Source organism: Miscanthus floridulus, chromosome 1 (assembly GCF_019320115.1).
Source record: "Miscanthus floridulus cultivar M001 chromosome 1, ASM1932011v1, whole genome shotgun sequence".
Taxonomy (NCBI): domain Eukaryota; kingdom Viridiplantae; phylum Streptophyta; class Magnoliopsida; order Poales; family Poaceae; genus Miscanthus; species Miscanthus floridulus.
Window position 1 is genome coordinate 78,174,133 of NC_089580.1, and position 15,152 is coordinate 78,189,284.

Here is a 15,152-nt window from a genome sequence, read left to right on the forward strand (position 1 = left end):
TCCCTCTGTTCCAAACTATAAGTCGCTTTGACTTTTTTGTTAATTTGGAACAGAGGGAGTATTTATTATCTATTCCACATAGAAATTTTCTCAAGTTTATTAGATAGATGCATTAGTTTTATTTATTCTCCTTGCATGACGGTTTTATTTTTTTTTGTTTCTGATTTTGCTTGCTATAAACCTCTTGATGGCCCTCGGTTCTATGATTTGGTAAGTAGTACAAATACTTGCATATGTGCCGGCTGTAGTGAAGATTAATTATATTCTCCTCCAAGATAAGGGTTAGCTATTCCAGTTGAGTTTAGAAGTATGTACCTTCCATGTTATGTCCATGTTAACCGGTAATGTTTTCAAACGGTGATACGAGCTATGCGTGTGTTCACTAAGCTTTTCACATTATATCCATGTTAACCAGTAATGTCTTCAAACGGTGATGCGAGCATAGTTATGAAGTATATCACCAGTGGGGCTTCCGATTTTCTGATAAAGCCTGTGAGAATTGAAGTGCTGAAGAACATATGGCAGCATGTGTTCCGGAAGCAGCTGATGATCGGGGAGAACTGCAACAATGCTCAACACCTCGATCAGGTTTCATATCCACCAACCATAGCTCCTGCTTCTACATGTGCCACAAGAATCACAGGAATAATCACTGAAGCCACCACGGCGACACTGGAGAGCGCGACAAGAGAGACGACTAACGGGACGGTCACAGATATACAGGATCTCAGGAAGTCAAGGCTCAGCTGGACCATACAGCTGCACCGCCAATTCATTGCAGCTGTGAATTCCCTGGGGGAAAGTGAGTAGTGATAGATCAACCACATTTCCTTATTAGCCTTTTAAGCATGTTCATATATTAACATAGTATACGTATTTTATTTGTGTTAATTATGTATATATTGGTTATACACTTGGTTTACAGAGGCAGTTCCAAAGAAGATACTGGAGACAATGAAAGTTAAACATTTGACAAGAGAACAAGTTACAAGCCACCTCCAGGTAATTAATTAGTATATATATTCTGATATATATGTTCTTGTACAAGGCAAAGGTGCATGCCACACGAATATGTCTCCTAGGTTAAACATTGGACAGGAGAACAAGTTGCATGCACGATAGATATCTCCATCATTAAAAATCCATGATGTTAATGTTAACGCAAACTAGTATATAAAAGTACAATTATTTTGCATGTGCTAACCTAGCTAGCTCAAATAAAATTCGTTCTAGAACTGCATATGGATCATTTCATTTTGTAATACTCCTGTAATATAATTGTGTTGTTTATGGATATACTGGTGAACCATAAAAATTTTACTTCAAAAAACTGATGCAGAAATACAGGCTTCACCTAAGAAAATTGAATCAAACATTGCACAAGGATGACACGCCTTCACCATCAAGCCATCCCAATGAATCAAACATTCTCAGAACCGAATTCAACAGTTCTTTGAATTCAACGTATTTTGATCAAGATGGATGCTTGGAGATCACAGACTACTCTTTGCCCAAGGATGACATCTCAAGTGGCTCAGACTGTATGCTTGGGAGAAGGAAACAACTACGACTCACCTCAAGGTTTCCAGGATTTCAGATGGGATTCAGAGAAACAGGGATCTGAAACGACGTATTTATGGAATTTCGAGGCGGATGAGTGTATCACTATAAACATGCATCATACCACGAAACACAACTAGGTAATAATGTGCTCTTATATGCCATGTCCTGAATAATGACAGCCTATGTGTAGAGTATTATTACATCCTGTACTGAAACTCATTTGTATATGTGTTGCCTACTTGAGAGTAACATAAATACTGGAGCGAACAAGAACTACTTTACTACTATATAGACCTACTTAATTTGGTATTTCAAATAATTATACTATCGAATAGTATAATATGTAATTATATGCACTTATAATTCCTTAAAGGAAACAACTAAGATATGTATGATTATTGTTTCTAACTTTTCTATAAGCCTGTAATTGATATTATTGTTTCAGTTGTTTTACTTTTTATTTTGTTCCTTTTGTATGAGCTTGGTTGCTTGGTTTTATATGTGAGGGCAGTAAATTCTGTATCCACAAGAAAAAATATGGACCAATTCCTCTCTTTAGATTGGCACCAAATAGTTTCCATGCTAGGCTGACCGGCACATGAGCGTATCATGGCAGTAGTCAACAAGCAAGGCAAACTACGAATACATGACTACAAACATACTAGAGAAGTAGAGAACAGAACACTACTCCCCGTTGGTTTTGTTAATTCCTGACGGGTTTTAAAATACCGATGGGAACCAAAAATAACTCCTATCGATCGTACAAAGCCGGCAGGAAATAGCCGGATATATAACTCTTGCCGGTTTCTTATAACCTAACGAAAACCAATATGCTGTGAGGAGTAAGAATGCAGTTCCCGACAGTTAGGAAAAACTGTCAAGAACTTTGTTTCCTATCGACCTGAAAACCGATGAAATTCAGGTTCTAGCCCTCTCAAGGCGTGAGTGTGAAAAATCAAGCAAAGTCACATGCTCGCTCGATGAGCGCAAGGTATGCTAAAACTCTACTAGTGCCGGCCCTTGGGGGGGGGGGGGGGGGGGGGGGTGCAGGAGGTGCGATGGCCGGAGGCCCAGGTGGGATGGGGGCCTAGGCGGGACCGCGGGATTAATGCAGAACTGCAGAAGCCAGGCAGCCAGTAGCGCCAGCCCATCAGTGCGGGATTAATGCAGAACAGCAGAAGCCAGGCAGCCAGCAGGCCAGCAGCACCGCGCCGCACAGGCACAGCCCGTCGCCCGTCTTGTCTTTCTTTTCAGCAATCAGGACTGAGCCGAGCCGCCGCCAACGCCGCACTGCCGCAGCCCCACACCCTGCACAGCGTGAGCGATCGGCCGATCACTACTTCGTACAGGAGACGCAGCGCCGCAACAAGGCAGCCGAGGGCCCGAGGCAGGGCTCGACGAGGACGATGAGTCGACGACATCTGAAGATTTATCTTGGTTATTGCCTTATGTCCTTTTTGTGATTTGTGAATCTTGATTCTGAATTAATTCATGTCTAAATTATCTAGGCCTTAGGGTTTTTTTCCTTGTTTAAATTTTATCTAGTACTTTGTACTCATATAGTCATGTTTTCTTATAATTTGGGTCAGGTGTAAGAATTTTAGAATGTTACCTAAGAAACATTTGTCAGGGGCTGCGAAAAGAAAACCGAAAAGACAAGAAGAACAGTTTGTTCAGTCACAACAAGGTGCTTTAGATAAGTTTTTTTCAGCTTCAAGTAGTGCTGTGCATGATGACAACCCTATAGATGCACCTAATAATCAAGAAGAAGAGCAACAACAAGTTAATGCTAATTTAAGTGAACAAGTTGATGCTATAGAGAATAAAAATTTACAGCCTTCCTCTCAACCTAAAAATTCAATTGATGATGTACAACCTTCTATTCATGATGTCTTTGATCCCAGAACTTGGGAGAATCTTGATAATAAGGGTAGAGATATTTTGATTGAAAAAGGACCGGTGAGAGAATTGAATCTTGAGTTCCCTGTAGATGCTCACAATAGACATTTTTCATATGCTTACTACTCCAGAAAGTTAAGCAATGGTGAGGTGGTTGATAGAAAATGGTTGGTTTACTCTAAATATGTGGACAAAGTTTTTTGTTTTTTGCTGCAAATTGTTCAAATCATATCAGAACAAAAGTTTGGTAGCACACGATGGATTGAGGGACCGGAAACATCTTAGTTTAAGACTCAAGGAACATGAGAATAGTGTTGAGCATATAAGAAATATGAATACTTGGAATGAACTTAGGCTGAGGTTGAGCAAAAATAAAACAATTGATGATGATTTGCAACGAGAAATTGCAAAGGAGAGAGAGTGTTGGAGACAGGTTTTAGTAAGAATCGTTTCTGCTGTCAAGTTTCTTGCTAAACATAATTTGGCTTTCCGAGGGCAAAATGAGAAACTTTATCAAGCTAACAATGGTAACTTTCTGGGCACCGTTGAAATAATGGGTGAATTTAATCCTGTGATGCAAGACCATATTAGGCGGATTCAAAATAGTGAGATTCATCATCATTACCTTGGGCATAAAATTCAGAATGAGATGATTTCTCTTCTTGCAGATTGTGTAAAACAAACTATATTAAAGATCATTAGGGATGCCAAGTATTTTTCTGTGATTTTAGATTATACTCCAGATGTGATTCATGAAGAACAAATGACTCTAATTATTAGGTGTGTGAATATATCAAGAAATGTTCTAAGGGTAGAGGAGTTCTTCCTAGAGTTTTTGAAGGTTGATGACACATCAGGATTGGGTCTTTTTAATGAATTAAAGAGTGCATTGGCCTCTCTTGGTTTGAATATTGATGATGTGAGGGGTCAAGGGTATGATAATGGTTCAAATATGAAGGGGAAACACCAAGGTGTTCAGACGCGCTTGCTTGAAATTAATCCAAGAGCACTATATATGTCGTGTGCATGTCATAGTCTGAATCTTACTCTTTGTGATATGGGAAAATCTTACAGGTAAACTATTATTTTTTATATGTTATATATTGTTTTCATATAATATGTCATTATTTGGGATCTTACTATTTATGATATTTGAAATATTGCAGGTAAGCTATTTCTTTCTTTGGCATTATCCAACGTATATATACCCTGTTTGCAAAATCTACCAAAAGGTGGAAGATTTTGGTTGACAATGTCTCGGGATTGACAGTTAAGTCATGGTCTAATACTTGCTGGGAAAGCTGAATAAAAAGTGTTCAAGCTATCAGATTTCAAACTCCTCAAATAAGATCAGCTTTAATAGCGCTAGAGAAGGCTTCAACTAATGACCCAATAGCAGTTAGTGAATGTCAATCTTTGATGAGTGCACTTGAGAATTTTGAATTTATAGTTGGTTTCGTTATCTGGTATGATATTTTATTCTCTATAAATAAGGTTAGCAAGAAGTTGCAATCTAAAATTATGAGTATAGATGCTACTCTCAAACACATTGAAGGTGTCATATCATATTTTAAGAAGTATAGAGATGAAGGTTTCACTTCTAGTATGAATACAGCAAAAAAAACATTGCATCTGAATTGGATATAGAGCCAATATTTCCTACAAAACGTCAACGAAAGAGAAAAAAATATTTTGATGAACAAGATGACCAAGACGAGGAAATACAACAGTCTGCTGTGGACTCCTTTAGAAGAGAGTACTTCCTAATTATGATTGATTCTGCAATTGCTTCATTGACCAGTAGATTTGAGCAGATCACAGCATTTGATAATGTTTTTGGGTTCTTGTTCAACTCAGAAAATTTAAAATCCTTGGATGAAGCTGATCTTTGGTTGCGCTGCAAGATTTTTGTGGAAAAATTTTCTCATGATAACTCATCCGATGTTGAGATCAATGATTTTTTTCAAAATTAAAGGTGTTGCAAGTGACTTTGCCAGATTCTTTGATGTCGGCGCCAGAGATTCTGAAGTTTGTTATGGATGCAGATTGCTATCCAAATATTTCAGTTGCCTATCGAATTCTTTTAACTGTACCTATGACTGTAGCTTCGGCCGAAAGAAGTTTCTCAAAATTGAAGTTGTTGAAGAACTATTTGAGATCAACTATGTCACAAGAAAGGTTAAATGGCTTGGCTATGTGCACCATCGATAAGGATATCTTAGACACTATTGATCTCGATACCGTCCTTGATGATTTTTCATCAAGAAATGCCCGAAGAAGTATCTTTTTATAAGAAGCAGTGGATATGATGGAGTTCTATTCTTCTTTAAGGTAATCATATTAGTTCTAGAAGTACAAATATATTGCTATTTTAGTCTACGTTGTTTCTCGCTTGTAAGGAAAATGGACCCTTGACCCATTTACTTTGGATTTTGGTGTTTGATGACTAACACAACCAAATTGAACTAATGAATTTGCAAGTGTTTGTTTTGTAGTCCAACAGGGTGCAAGACGTAACTTGGACGAAGGCGACGTGATGATCCGATGATCAACACCTCAAGCAAGACCTTAGGAGCACAAAAAAAGACCCAAGATATCAAGCAAAGTCTAAGCATGAAGATAGGAACCAAGCCATATGCAAGATCACGAAGAAACGAGCTCGCAGATGCGACCGGACGCAAGGACCGAACGCTGGAAGCGCGATCGGACGTTGGACCGGTGGCTCGGCAGACAGGCGACTGGACGTGAGGACCGGATGCTGGCGGCAACCGACCGGACGCAGGAACGTAGCGTCCGATCAAGTACAGAAAGGTTCCAGAGCGGCATATCTACGACTGGACGCGTCCAGTGGCAGGCGACCGGACACTAGCCAGCGTCCGATCAGTGGTTTGCCGGCTCAACGGTCAGGATGACCGGACGCGTCCGGTCAGGACGATTCAGCGTCCGGTCAGTAGCAGAATTGCGGGAGTTCGACCCCAACGGCTACTTTCTTAGTGGGGCTTATAAATAGACCCCCCAACCGGCCATTTGGAATGTGTGGAGCTGAGGAAACATGCCAAGGGTGTTGATACATCATTTTAGTGATCTCCACTTGCATAGTGCTTAGTGCTTTATTAGGTGATTAGCATAAGTGCTTTGCGAAGTGCTTAGGTTGATTAGACCACCGCTTATGCGCTAGCTCTAGGTTTATGCCTAGTGTTTAGTGAGGTTTGCATACCTCTTGCCACCCCGTGCTTGCGAGCACAAGTGTTGTACATCGGAGGGGCTTGAAGTCTTGCGAGATCACACCAACCGCGTTTGTGGTGTGGCCGCCACCGTGTACCGGGGGGAACAAGGCCTGCGGCGTTTCGGCCGGAAGCTTGATAGTGAAGACGGCGGGGAGCATCCGGGAGAGGCTTGCCGAGAGGCACATCGGAGACCCACTTGCGCGTGGGGAAGGCCCGAGGCTATCCACGGAGTTACCTGACCAGGAGCTTGGCCCTTGCGAGGGATTCCTTGTGAGGGGCTCCAACGAGGACTAGGGGGAAGCTTGCACGCTTCTCGATACCTCAGTAAAAATACCGGAGTCGTCGACGGGAGTTTGCATATCTCTACCTTGCTCTTTAAGCTTCCGTATTTACATTGATCATATTATTATCATTTGCGGTAGAGATAGCAACACACTAGCAAAACCGTAGTTGCACATCTAGATAGATTATCTTTTGCATAGGTTTTGCTAGAGGTTGAAAAAGAGACCATTATTTAGAGTTAGAATTTTAAGTCGCCTAATTCAAACCCCCCCCCCTCTTAGGCGTCACGGTCCCTTCATCGCTCTCGATAATTATCAGACATATTAAATTAAAAATATATTATTGGATTTGCTTTCCCTATACAAATAAAATTATCCTATATATTCTAAAATTTTATGGTCTAGAGGGGCCATCGCGATGAGTTCGCCAGAGGGCCCTCAAAATCATAGGACCGGCGCTGAACTCTACGTTACCATTTTCTTGGGTCCACATGCAGTAGCCTCTAAAAGTAGCCCCAAACCCTAATTTTTTTTGAAGCAGCCCCAAACCCTAATTGGTGCTGCCCCATTGTGCTAGGCATATCCCGCCCCACCGCCACCTCTGGATCCCCGCGCGTATACTCGTGCCTGCGGCCACTTCCCTACCCCATCGGTCCTGTAGCTGCCCCCACTCGGTCGCGCCCGCCCCATCGCACCTATAGCCACCTCGCCACCTCATTGCACCCACCCCATCACGCCCGTAGTCACCTCCTTGTACTCATAGCCGCCCCTGATTAATTGGTCTATATAGTCACAAGATGGTTTTGGCTGAAATGTTATGTCAAATTCAGATCAGTCAGTTACAATTAAATAACTGTTAGTACAATCTGAAGGCTAATAAAGAATAGAATGTTGAATAGCATATACACAGTTGGTTCCATATAAGGAACCAAATTTATGCAGAAAAACATTAATTTTCATTGTCTGGTTTGTAACTAGAATGGAATATGCAAATATCATTTCCCCGGTCAATTATTCCTCTCGTGTGTGTGTATGGAGAGAGGGAGATAGAGAGAGCGTTGATGCCAAAGACATTTCTGCACTCCAACTCGGCTGCTATAAAGGAAGGTGGCGAGGAGGTTTCTCTTCAATATGGTAAAGCCAAAATATCACACATAGATCCAAGGGATAGGTTTGGGTGTGAGTAGGGGTTGAACACACTTAGGTTATTGCAGGTAATTGAAAGAACCATGAGGGTTTTTTATATGGTGTCAAAAATGGAAGGCGAGGAGTTACATATTTTTGTTGTTCTTATTCTTTATTTGTATTGTTTCCAATCAATGTCACGGTATCTTGTGAATTTTTTCTTCGTTATTTGGTGAAAGCTAGGTTTCTTCTCTATGGAACAATTTGTTGCTTTCCATATGAGACTAAGAGTGACATGCATGGATATGGTGCTAGATCTCTAGTGGAATTGAAGGAAAAGCTTGCAGAGTGCATATTGAAACATGTGATTAGCCACATCATGAAAAAAAAAAGAGATGGGGAAAAACAAGGGCATACAGTTCAGCATCTCTGTATGTATTATGTCCACCCCACGCGGTAAGCCGAGGTGCTCAAGTGGTCAGTTAAAAAGAGGGGGGCGAATCGATCACGAACAAAGCCGCACATTGTTTGTTCCCTTTTTTGTACCACCCGCCGGTTCGAGCAAGCAAGGATCTAACTGGTAAATCAAGCAAGCATAGTGTAGGAGCATGCATGCGCGCGATGCCTAATGTATGTACGTATATACATACATTAAAACAAGCCTGATCGATCGATCGATGGAAGATGGATCCAGTACATATACGTTCATGCTAGGAGCCAGAAGTTTTTGTGGGTCTTGGTGTTGAGCAGGTATCCGGCATTCTGGCCCTTCTTCTGCACGCTTACGCACAGGCACTTGCTATGCTCGATCAAGAACTCCGCCGTGGTGTCGTGCCCGCGGCTCGACGCGCTCGGGCTCCTTAACCTGATGAGCAAATTAAATTAAAGATCATTAGTAAGTGTTTGATGAGTGGCATCGATCGAGCCCATGCAATGCAAGACGACGCGCACTTACCCGAGGAAGGAGGACACGCGGCGCTGGCCAATGACGAGGACCTCGACGCCCCGTCGCTGGGACTCGGCGAGGATGGTCTGCGCCTTGGCTTCCCGGCCCTCGGTAGCGGGCTCGACGCGCTCCCCGTGCACCCGCGCGCGGGGGTACCGCGTTTTGCACGCGGCGCGCATCGCCTCCACGAAATCCACCGGATCCGCACCGGCTCCCGAGCCACCGCCTAGAAGCGCGGCGATCGGGGAACCGGTGCTCCCGCCAGACGAGGAGCGTGAGGGCCCGGCGGCTCCGCCCGCGGCCCCGTTGTGGGGGTAGGGCATGTTGACGTGGAGGAGCAGGATGTCATCGCCCTCGACGATGGCGTGGGAGAGCGCCCACTCCATCGCCGCTGTCGACTCGCGGCCGGGATCGGCGACGACCATCACCAGCCGGGGCTTGGCCGGCGCGGTGCCTGAGGCGCGGCCACCGCCGCCTCCTCCTCGCCCGAGGTCGATCAGGGCCATGCTGCAGCCGCCGGCCGACGTCGCCGCATGCACGCACGAAGCCTCGCCGGCCTGGCTTAACGACAGAGAAGCTTTTCGGGGATGGTGCGTTTGCCAAGTTTGGGGAAGGTGGCGAGAAGCTTTTCAGGGCCACCATGCTGCATGCCGCTCGGATATAATGCTGTAATGCAGCGGTTTCTCTTGAAGCGGCTTAGCGGGAGACGCGCCCGCGCGGGGTAGCATGGTTAATTTTCACTTTCTCGGGACATGCTTTTCTCCGGTGTTGAGGCCAAGCGTGGAAATTTTGCATTTTGATCCTTTTTAAAAATTGTTTTTACGAATTGACCCCTCATGAAACATTTTCTAAAAATAGACTGAACGGTCGGCGTCTTAGGACCTGACGCCGTGGTCTGCGGCTCATCGTGGTGTCAACTGACACCGAGCAGTTGCCACATCGATGACAACACCGGTTGTAGCATACAGCATGGCCCTAGGGCCCACTGACCTCGGCGTTAAGCCAATTAGGGTTGAGCCTCAGACCTCGGCGTCGCCCGACTCAACGCCGAGGCCTGGGCACATAAGGTCGAGCACCGGCCCCTTCTTCCTCCCTCCTCCATTCTCTCCTTTCCTTGGCGGCGTTCTTTCTCTCCCCCTCTCTTCCCACGAACCCTAAACCCTAAATGCAGCTCTAGGGAGGTCAGATCGAGGTTTTTTATGCTTCCCCAAGGTGCTCCTCCTTCCCTCTTCTATTGTATCCGCTTAGATTCAGTTGCATTTGTTGTTTATCTTATGGATAGTGGCTTTGATTGGTTGGTTGATGTCATTTGCAACCGTAGGTACGCCAAGGCGTGGTAAATCTACTAAACCAAGGTAACCTCTGTCCATCGTGTTTTTTTGCCATTAATATATCAATTTGCAACAAATGGAAACCATAGGATTGATTTGTACAGTTCATTTGTTTTGGTTCTTAGAACAAAATTGGTTCTATTTTTTGAATAGGACGGTGGTGGGAACTGCCTTCAACCGTGTAGATTTAGTTGCCTTCAACCAAATAATTAGCAATACTAATTTGTCCAATAGTCAACAAGAAACCCTAATGACCAATTAACAACTCGTTGACAAACAAACCATAAATTAACAAGTCCAACCTAAAAAGTATACCACAAAGAAGGCACCAAATCAAACTAAGCCATACATTCCACAAATACATCTACAAAAATATCATACCACCATATACCTAGGGTTCACAAGTTCAGAGACAATGCAACTAAATCTATGCAAACAGATTGGAGGAGGGGAAGGAGCATTACCTCAGGGAACCGTCGGCAAGCGAGATCTGGCCGCCCTAGAGGAGCATTTGGGAGTTAGGGTTTGTGGGGGCGGAGGGGAGAGAGAGAGAGCAGGTAGCCACGCCAAACAGAGAAGAGAGAAAGAAGAAGGGGCCCGTGGCGCCACTTAAGTGCCTAGGTCTCGGCTCAAGTCGGCCCACACCGAGGTTAGATGGCTCAGTGTTAACTAATATGATGTTGAGCTATGTGGGCCCAATTGCCATGGCGGATACTTCGACTGACATCGTCACTAATGTGGCACCACCACGCCGTCACCTGACACTACACCGAGCCTCTAACCTCGGCGTGAGGTTCTAATGCCCTGAGCTGTTGGTCTATGTTCATAAAATGTTTCACCATGGATCTATTTGTAAAAGGTATTTTTAAAAAGGACCAAAATGCAAAACTTTCATAGTCCAAGCACTAGAGATTGAGGCCATTCCTAACTCACATTTTAAGTGATGTGGTAAGCAACAAGTAAGAGCATCTCCAAGAGTACCCAATATTTTCTTTCTAAAAACATAAAGTTTTACAACTCCTAAAAAAGTATTGAAAGGAATAAAGAAGGTCATCTCCAAGAGTTTCTAATAATCCACTCCTAAAATATAGAAGATAATTTTACATCAGGACTCCTATACTATTTCTAAATTATCCTAACCACTTTTATATATTCTTTCTCTCGTATATTTGCATAAGAAATCCTTTTCTACTCTTTATTCTTTCTACGCCCTTCCACCTTTAGATTGGCCGACAAACACGCGCGGGAGAGAGATGATACACGCAACTTGGAAGCGTGTAACTTTATGCGGAACAGGGTGACTTTTCCTAAGTTCTAAAAGATTAGGAGGGTAGATTAGGAGTTGTTGGAGAGGGGTTTTTTCTCATCTTGCAAAAAACCAAAAATTAGGAAAGGATTTAGGGAACTCTTAGAAATGCTCTAAGCCCCTGTTTAGATCTCACCATCTAAAATTTAGCCAACTAAACTTTAGACCACTTTAGCTTTTCATGGTTTAAACGACAGGTCTAAAGTATTGTCTAAAATTTAGCTAATCTCATAAAAACTTTTGACCACATAAGTAAGCTAAAGTGGTCTAAAATTTCTTTTTTAGACAAAATGGTGTAAAGTCTTTAGTTCTCAACTTTAGCCAACAAAAGTTTAGACTAGAAAATTAAATAGGTTCTAAGGCCAGCAAAGTAGCTCTTCATACTTTATATTATTTTATTTTTTATGATACTGTGCAGGTTAGGATAGGGTTCATGGGTTCGGAGCGCTCAGAACCCTATATATCCTCTAGTAGCCCTCTTTTTATAATTTTTTATTTCTTATTATAAGTATGCACTTGTAGAGGCGGCTCCTCGGTTGCCCTTAGAAATGAGATTTTTTAATCTTAGGTCACGTTATTTTTTCCATGCGAAATATGCGCTTGTGTGACCATAAGGGTTCGAACCTACAACCTTATAACATCTCCAATTTTCAAAAACCCATTCCCAATCTATGCTCTGTGTAGGGCATTTGTCCGCCCGAACACTGCGTTCCCAGGCCTGCGCAGCAGTCCAGCCCAATAGGCAACATGCCTGCTCCCCTCTATGCTCTCCCCCACCTCTCTACTCTGTACTGCACCCAAAAAAATATAGCACCCCTGCGACAGAAATTTTCCCTCTCCTCACCCATTGCGGCGTCACCGTGACGTCTGCCCGCCCCACTCTGCCTTGCCACCACTGCCATCCCCCGTCGTGCCTCCATCTCACGCTACGTCCGCCGCCGCACCACACTCCATCCCCCATCGCTCCCCCATCCACTATCGTGCCCCACTTTGCCTCGCCCGTCGCGGCGATGGCATGCACCACACCACCACCACGCCAGCGCCACCAGGAGAAGGTTGTTGACGGCCAGGACATCGTCTCCCGCGGTCGATTGAAGATACCATGATAGGAAGCCCCACCACCAGCGACCCGAGCTTGCTGTTGCTACCGTAGTTGCCTACTAGGAAGGTCGTGGCTGCTGCAATGCGCAACCTTAGCAACAAGATGTTGAGCTGAAAGTGCATGTTGCAAACAAATCTTTCAAGTGTTTCAGATGTTTCGTATGTATGTTGCAAGTGTTTCATATATATTGCAAAAGTAGATCCATATGTTGCATATGTTGCAATGGCTATATACATATGTTGCAAGTGTATGTTCAAAATATTTCATCTGCTTTATATTTATGTTGCAAGTGCTTGTATCTAGATGTTGCATATGTTTCACACATATGTTGCAAGTGTATGTTCCAAATGCTTCAGCCATTTCATATGTATGTTGCATAAAGTGTTTCATGTTTCAAGTGTATACTTTTGTATGGGACGGCCGGATTCACATAGCGCCCATCCGCGGGTGGGGGATGTGGATTCCCGCGTGCGCACGCAAAACAGAGCAGGCACGAGTGGTCCACACGTGTGTGTGAGAAACAAAGGGACGCGGATGATCCTCGCGTGTGGCAGGCAGTGCGGGTGGGGCGAGTTGTCTGGGCAGTGTGGGTAGTCCCCGCGTGCACGCGAAACAGAGTAGGCATATACGGTCCCCGCGTGAGCATGGGAAATGGAGCATGTGAATCCTATTGGGGGCACGCAACATGGAGTCCGAGTGTCCGGGCGCTAGCTCTCCAACAACTCCCTAATGTTGGCATTTCTTAGCATCACTACCAAGTTTAGAGTTAGAGTCCATCCCTAGTAGTGGCGCCAGAAACAGCTGTTGGTATTTCTTAGCACCATTACTAAGATTGAATAAACCTTAGCCACACCACCAAGAAACACCAACCATGATAGTTCTTAACGATTACAAAAATAATATCCACAAGCGTATGGATCTATCGCTATAGCATGTCACCCGGAAGTATTTAGGGTATCGTTATTTACATTTTCCCAAAAGAGGGCAAGGTATAAAGAGTCTAGCATGGATATGAACAAGATTTATATACTTGCATAGTGAACCAATAGTCTATGGTAGGGGTAAAAATGGTATTTCAAGGATAGTGGACACACACTTGGGCCAACTTCATGGATAAAAGAAAAACAAAGAATAAAAGAATGTTCCTAAGTGAAGTAGGCATGTTCTAATATAGCCGTGCAAAGAACAGTTAATGATCATACAAATCACATTATTAGAGTTAGAACTAAGTGTAAGATCGACGGAGAAATCTCCGAGCACTGGTCTGCTAGCAAGCCAGGGAGACTTTAAGACTCCTACACAATACCCAAACGTGGGGCATTACGAGGGACGGACAGGGCTGTCACCACCTGCCGCCTACCCCTCAACTGGGGAGTACCATCATATTTGAATGTTCCCGTGCACCCGGGCACCACGCCCGTGTACAAAGAAACTACCCATATCCCCCCGGAACTCTAACCCTATGGATCGACAAGCATAGGACATGGGCAAACCCAAAGGAACGATGAGCCGCCACCTCAACATAGCTCCACCTCTACTCATACAAGTTATATGAATGATTAAGCATAAAGTTCTACATGTTAAGCTCATAACACACAAACTATATGCTAGTTCATATGTTAAGATTATAACATGAAAACTATACTCTAGTTCTATAGCACAACTATATTGTAGATATGAGAGCAGGACTTTGGAAGAAATCTTCATAGTATTCATACCAAGATGTTTCTCTTCTTCCAAGGAGCCAAGCTCTCCTTGATAGCTTTACCTTGCTCACAAAAGTACTACTAAAAGGGAAAAGATTACAAGAGAGGTGTGAGGTGTTTGGCTTCACATAAGGTGTGTGTTGAGTATGAACTCCACCCCTATATTTATACTACCCTATGGTTAGTTTTGGCGCTAGTAAATTAGGAAAACCACCCTGAGCCGCCTTTGCATGCTGCCATGCAACCGCCGGAACAAGGTGGGTCCGAGAGGCAGTGGTGGTGGTGCGGGCGCACCCCTAGTGCGATCGCACCAGGGCTGGCCCCGCTCACCACCGCCTTGCTCCGGTGGGCTGCTGACTGGGCCTGGGTTGCTTCTTCGGTGGTGTTTGGCCTAGTTTTGGCTTGTAGGTGGGCTTTTGCTTGGCTCATTTGCGCTTTTCTGCTTTACGCTTTCCTATGTTGCGCCTTTTATTATATTCCCATGTATTTCATATGTATGTCCTGCAAAGCACTAAGTATCCAATACATGTGGAAATATGTCAATAGTAAATACATGTGTCAAAAGTTTGTTTGTTTCTCCTATTTTGGATATTAATTGGTGGTCGGATATGGTCGTTAAGGACCACCAACAAATCCCACAAGCTTAACCTTTGCTCGTCTTGAGCA

At 43.9% G+C, this 15,152-nt stretch overlaps 1 protein-coding gene and 2 pseudogenes across 1 annotated transcript; 2 read left to right on the top strand and 1 right to left on the bottom strand.

Annotated features, from left to right (window-relative positions):
• Positions 1-417: 417 nt before the first annotated feature.
• LOC136459113 (two-component response regulator EHD1-like) lies at positions 418-1,700 on the top strand (annotated as a pseudogene).
• Positions 1,701-3,168: 1,468 nt separating this feature from the next.
• LOC136459121 (uncharacterized) lies at positions 3,169-4,729 on the top strand (annotated as a pseudogene).
• A 3,779-nt stretch (positions 4,730-8,508) lies between these two features.
• Positions 8,509-9,660, bottom strand: LOC136487667 (uncharacterized). Its single transcript, XM_066484769.1, has 2 exons — positions 9,051-9,660; positions 8,509-8,960 (listed from the first exon to the last, which is right to left on the bottom strand). Exons 1-2 carry the CDS (start codon positions 9,545-9,547, stop codon positions 8,801-8,803), a joined length of 657 nt encoding a protein of 218 aa, XP_066340866.1. The 5' UTR covers positions 9,548-9,660; the 3' UTR covers positions 8,509-8,800.
• Positions 9,661-15,152: the final 5,492 nt, after the last annotated feature.

What these genes read in the sequence shown, in the direction of transcription:
- LOC136487667 (XM_066484769.1), bottom strand. Translation starts at nt 9,547, where the DNA reads ATGGCCCTGATCGACCTCGGGCGAGGAGGAGGCGGCGGTGGCCGCGCC. An exon ending in CGCGTGTCCTCCTTCCTCGG is followed by an intron (nt 8,961 to 9,050) that starts GTAAGTGCGCGT and finishes TTTGCTCATCAG; the next exon opens with GTTAAGGAGCCCGAGCGCGT.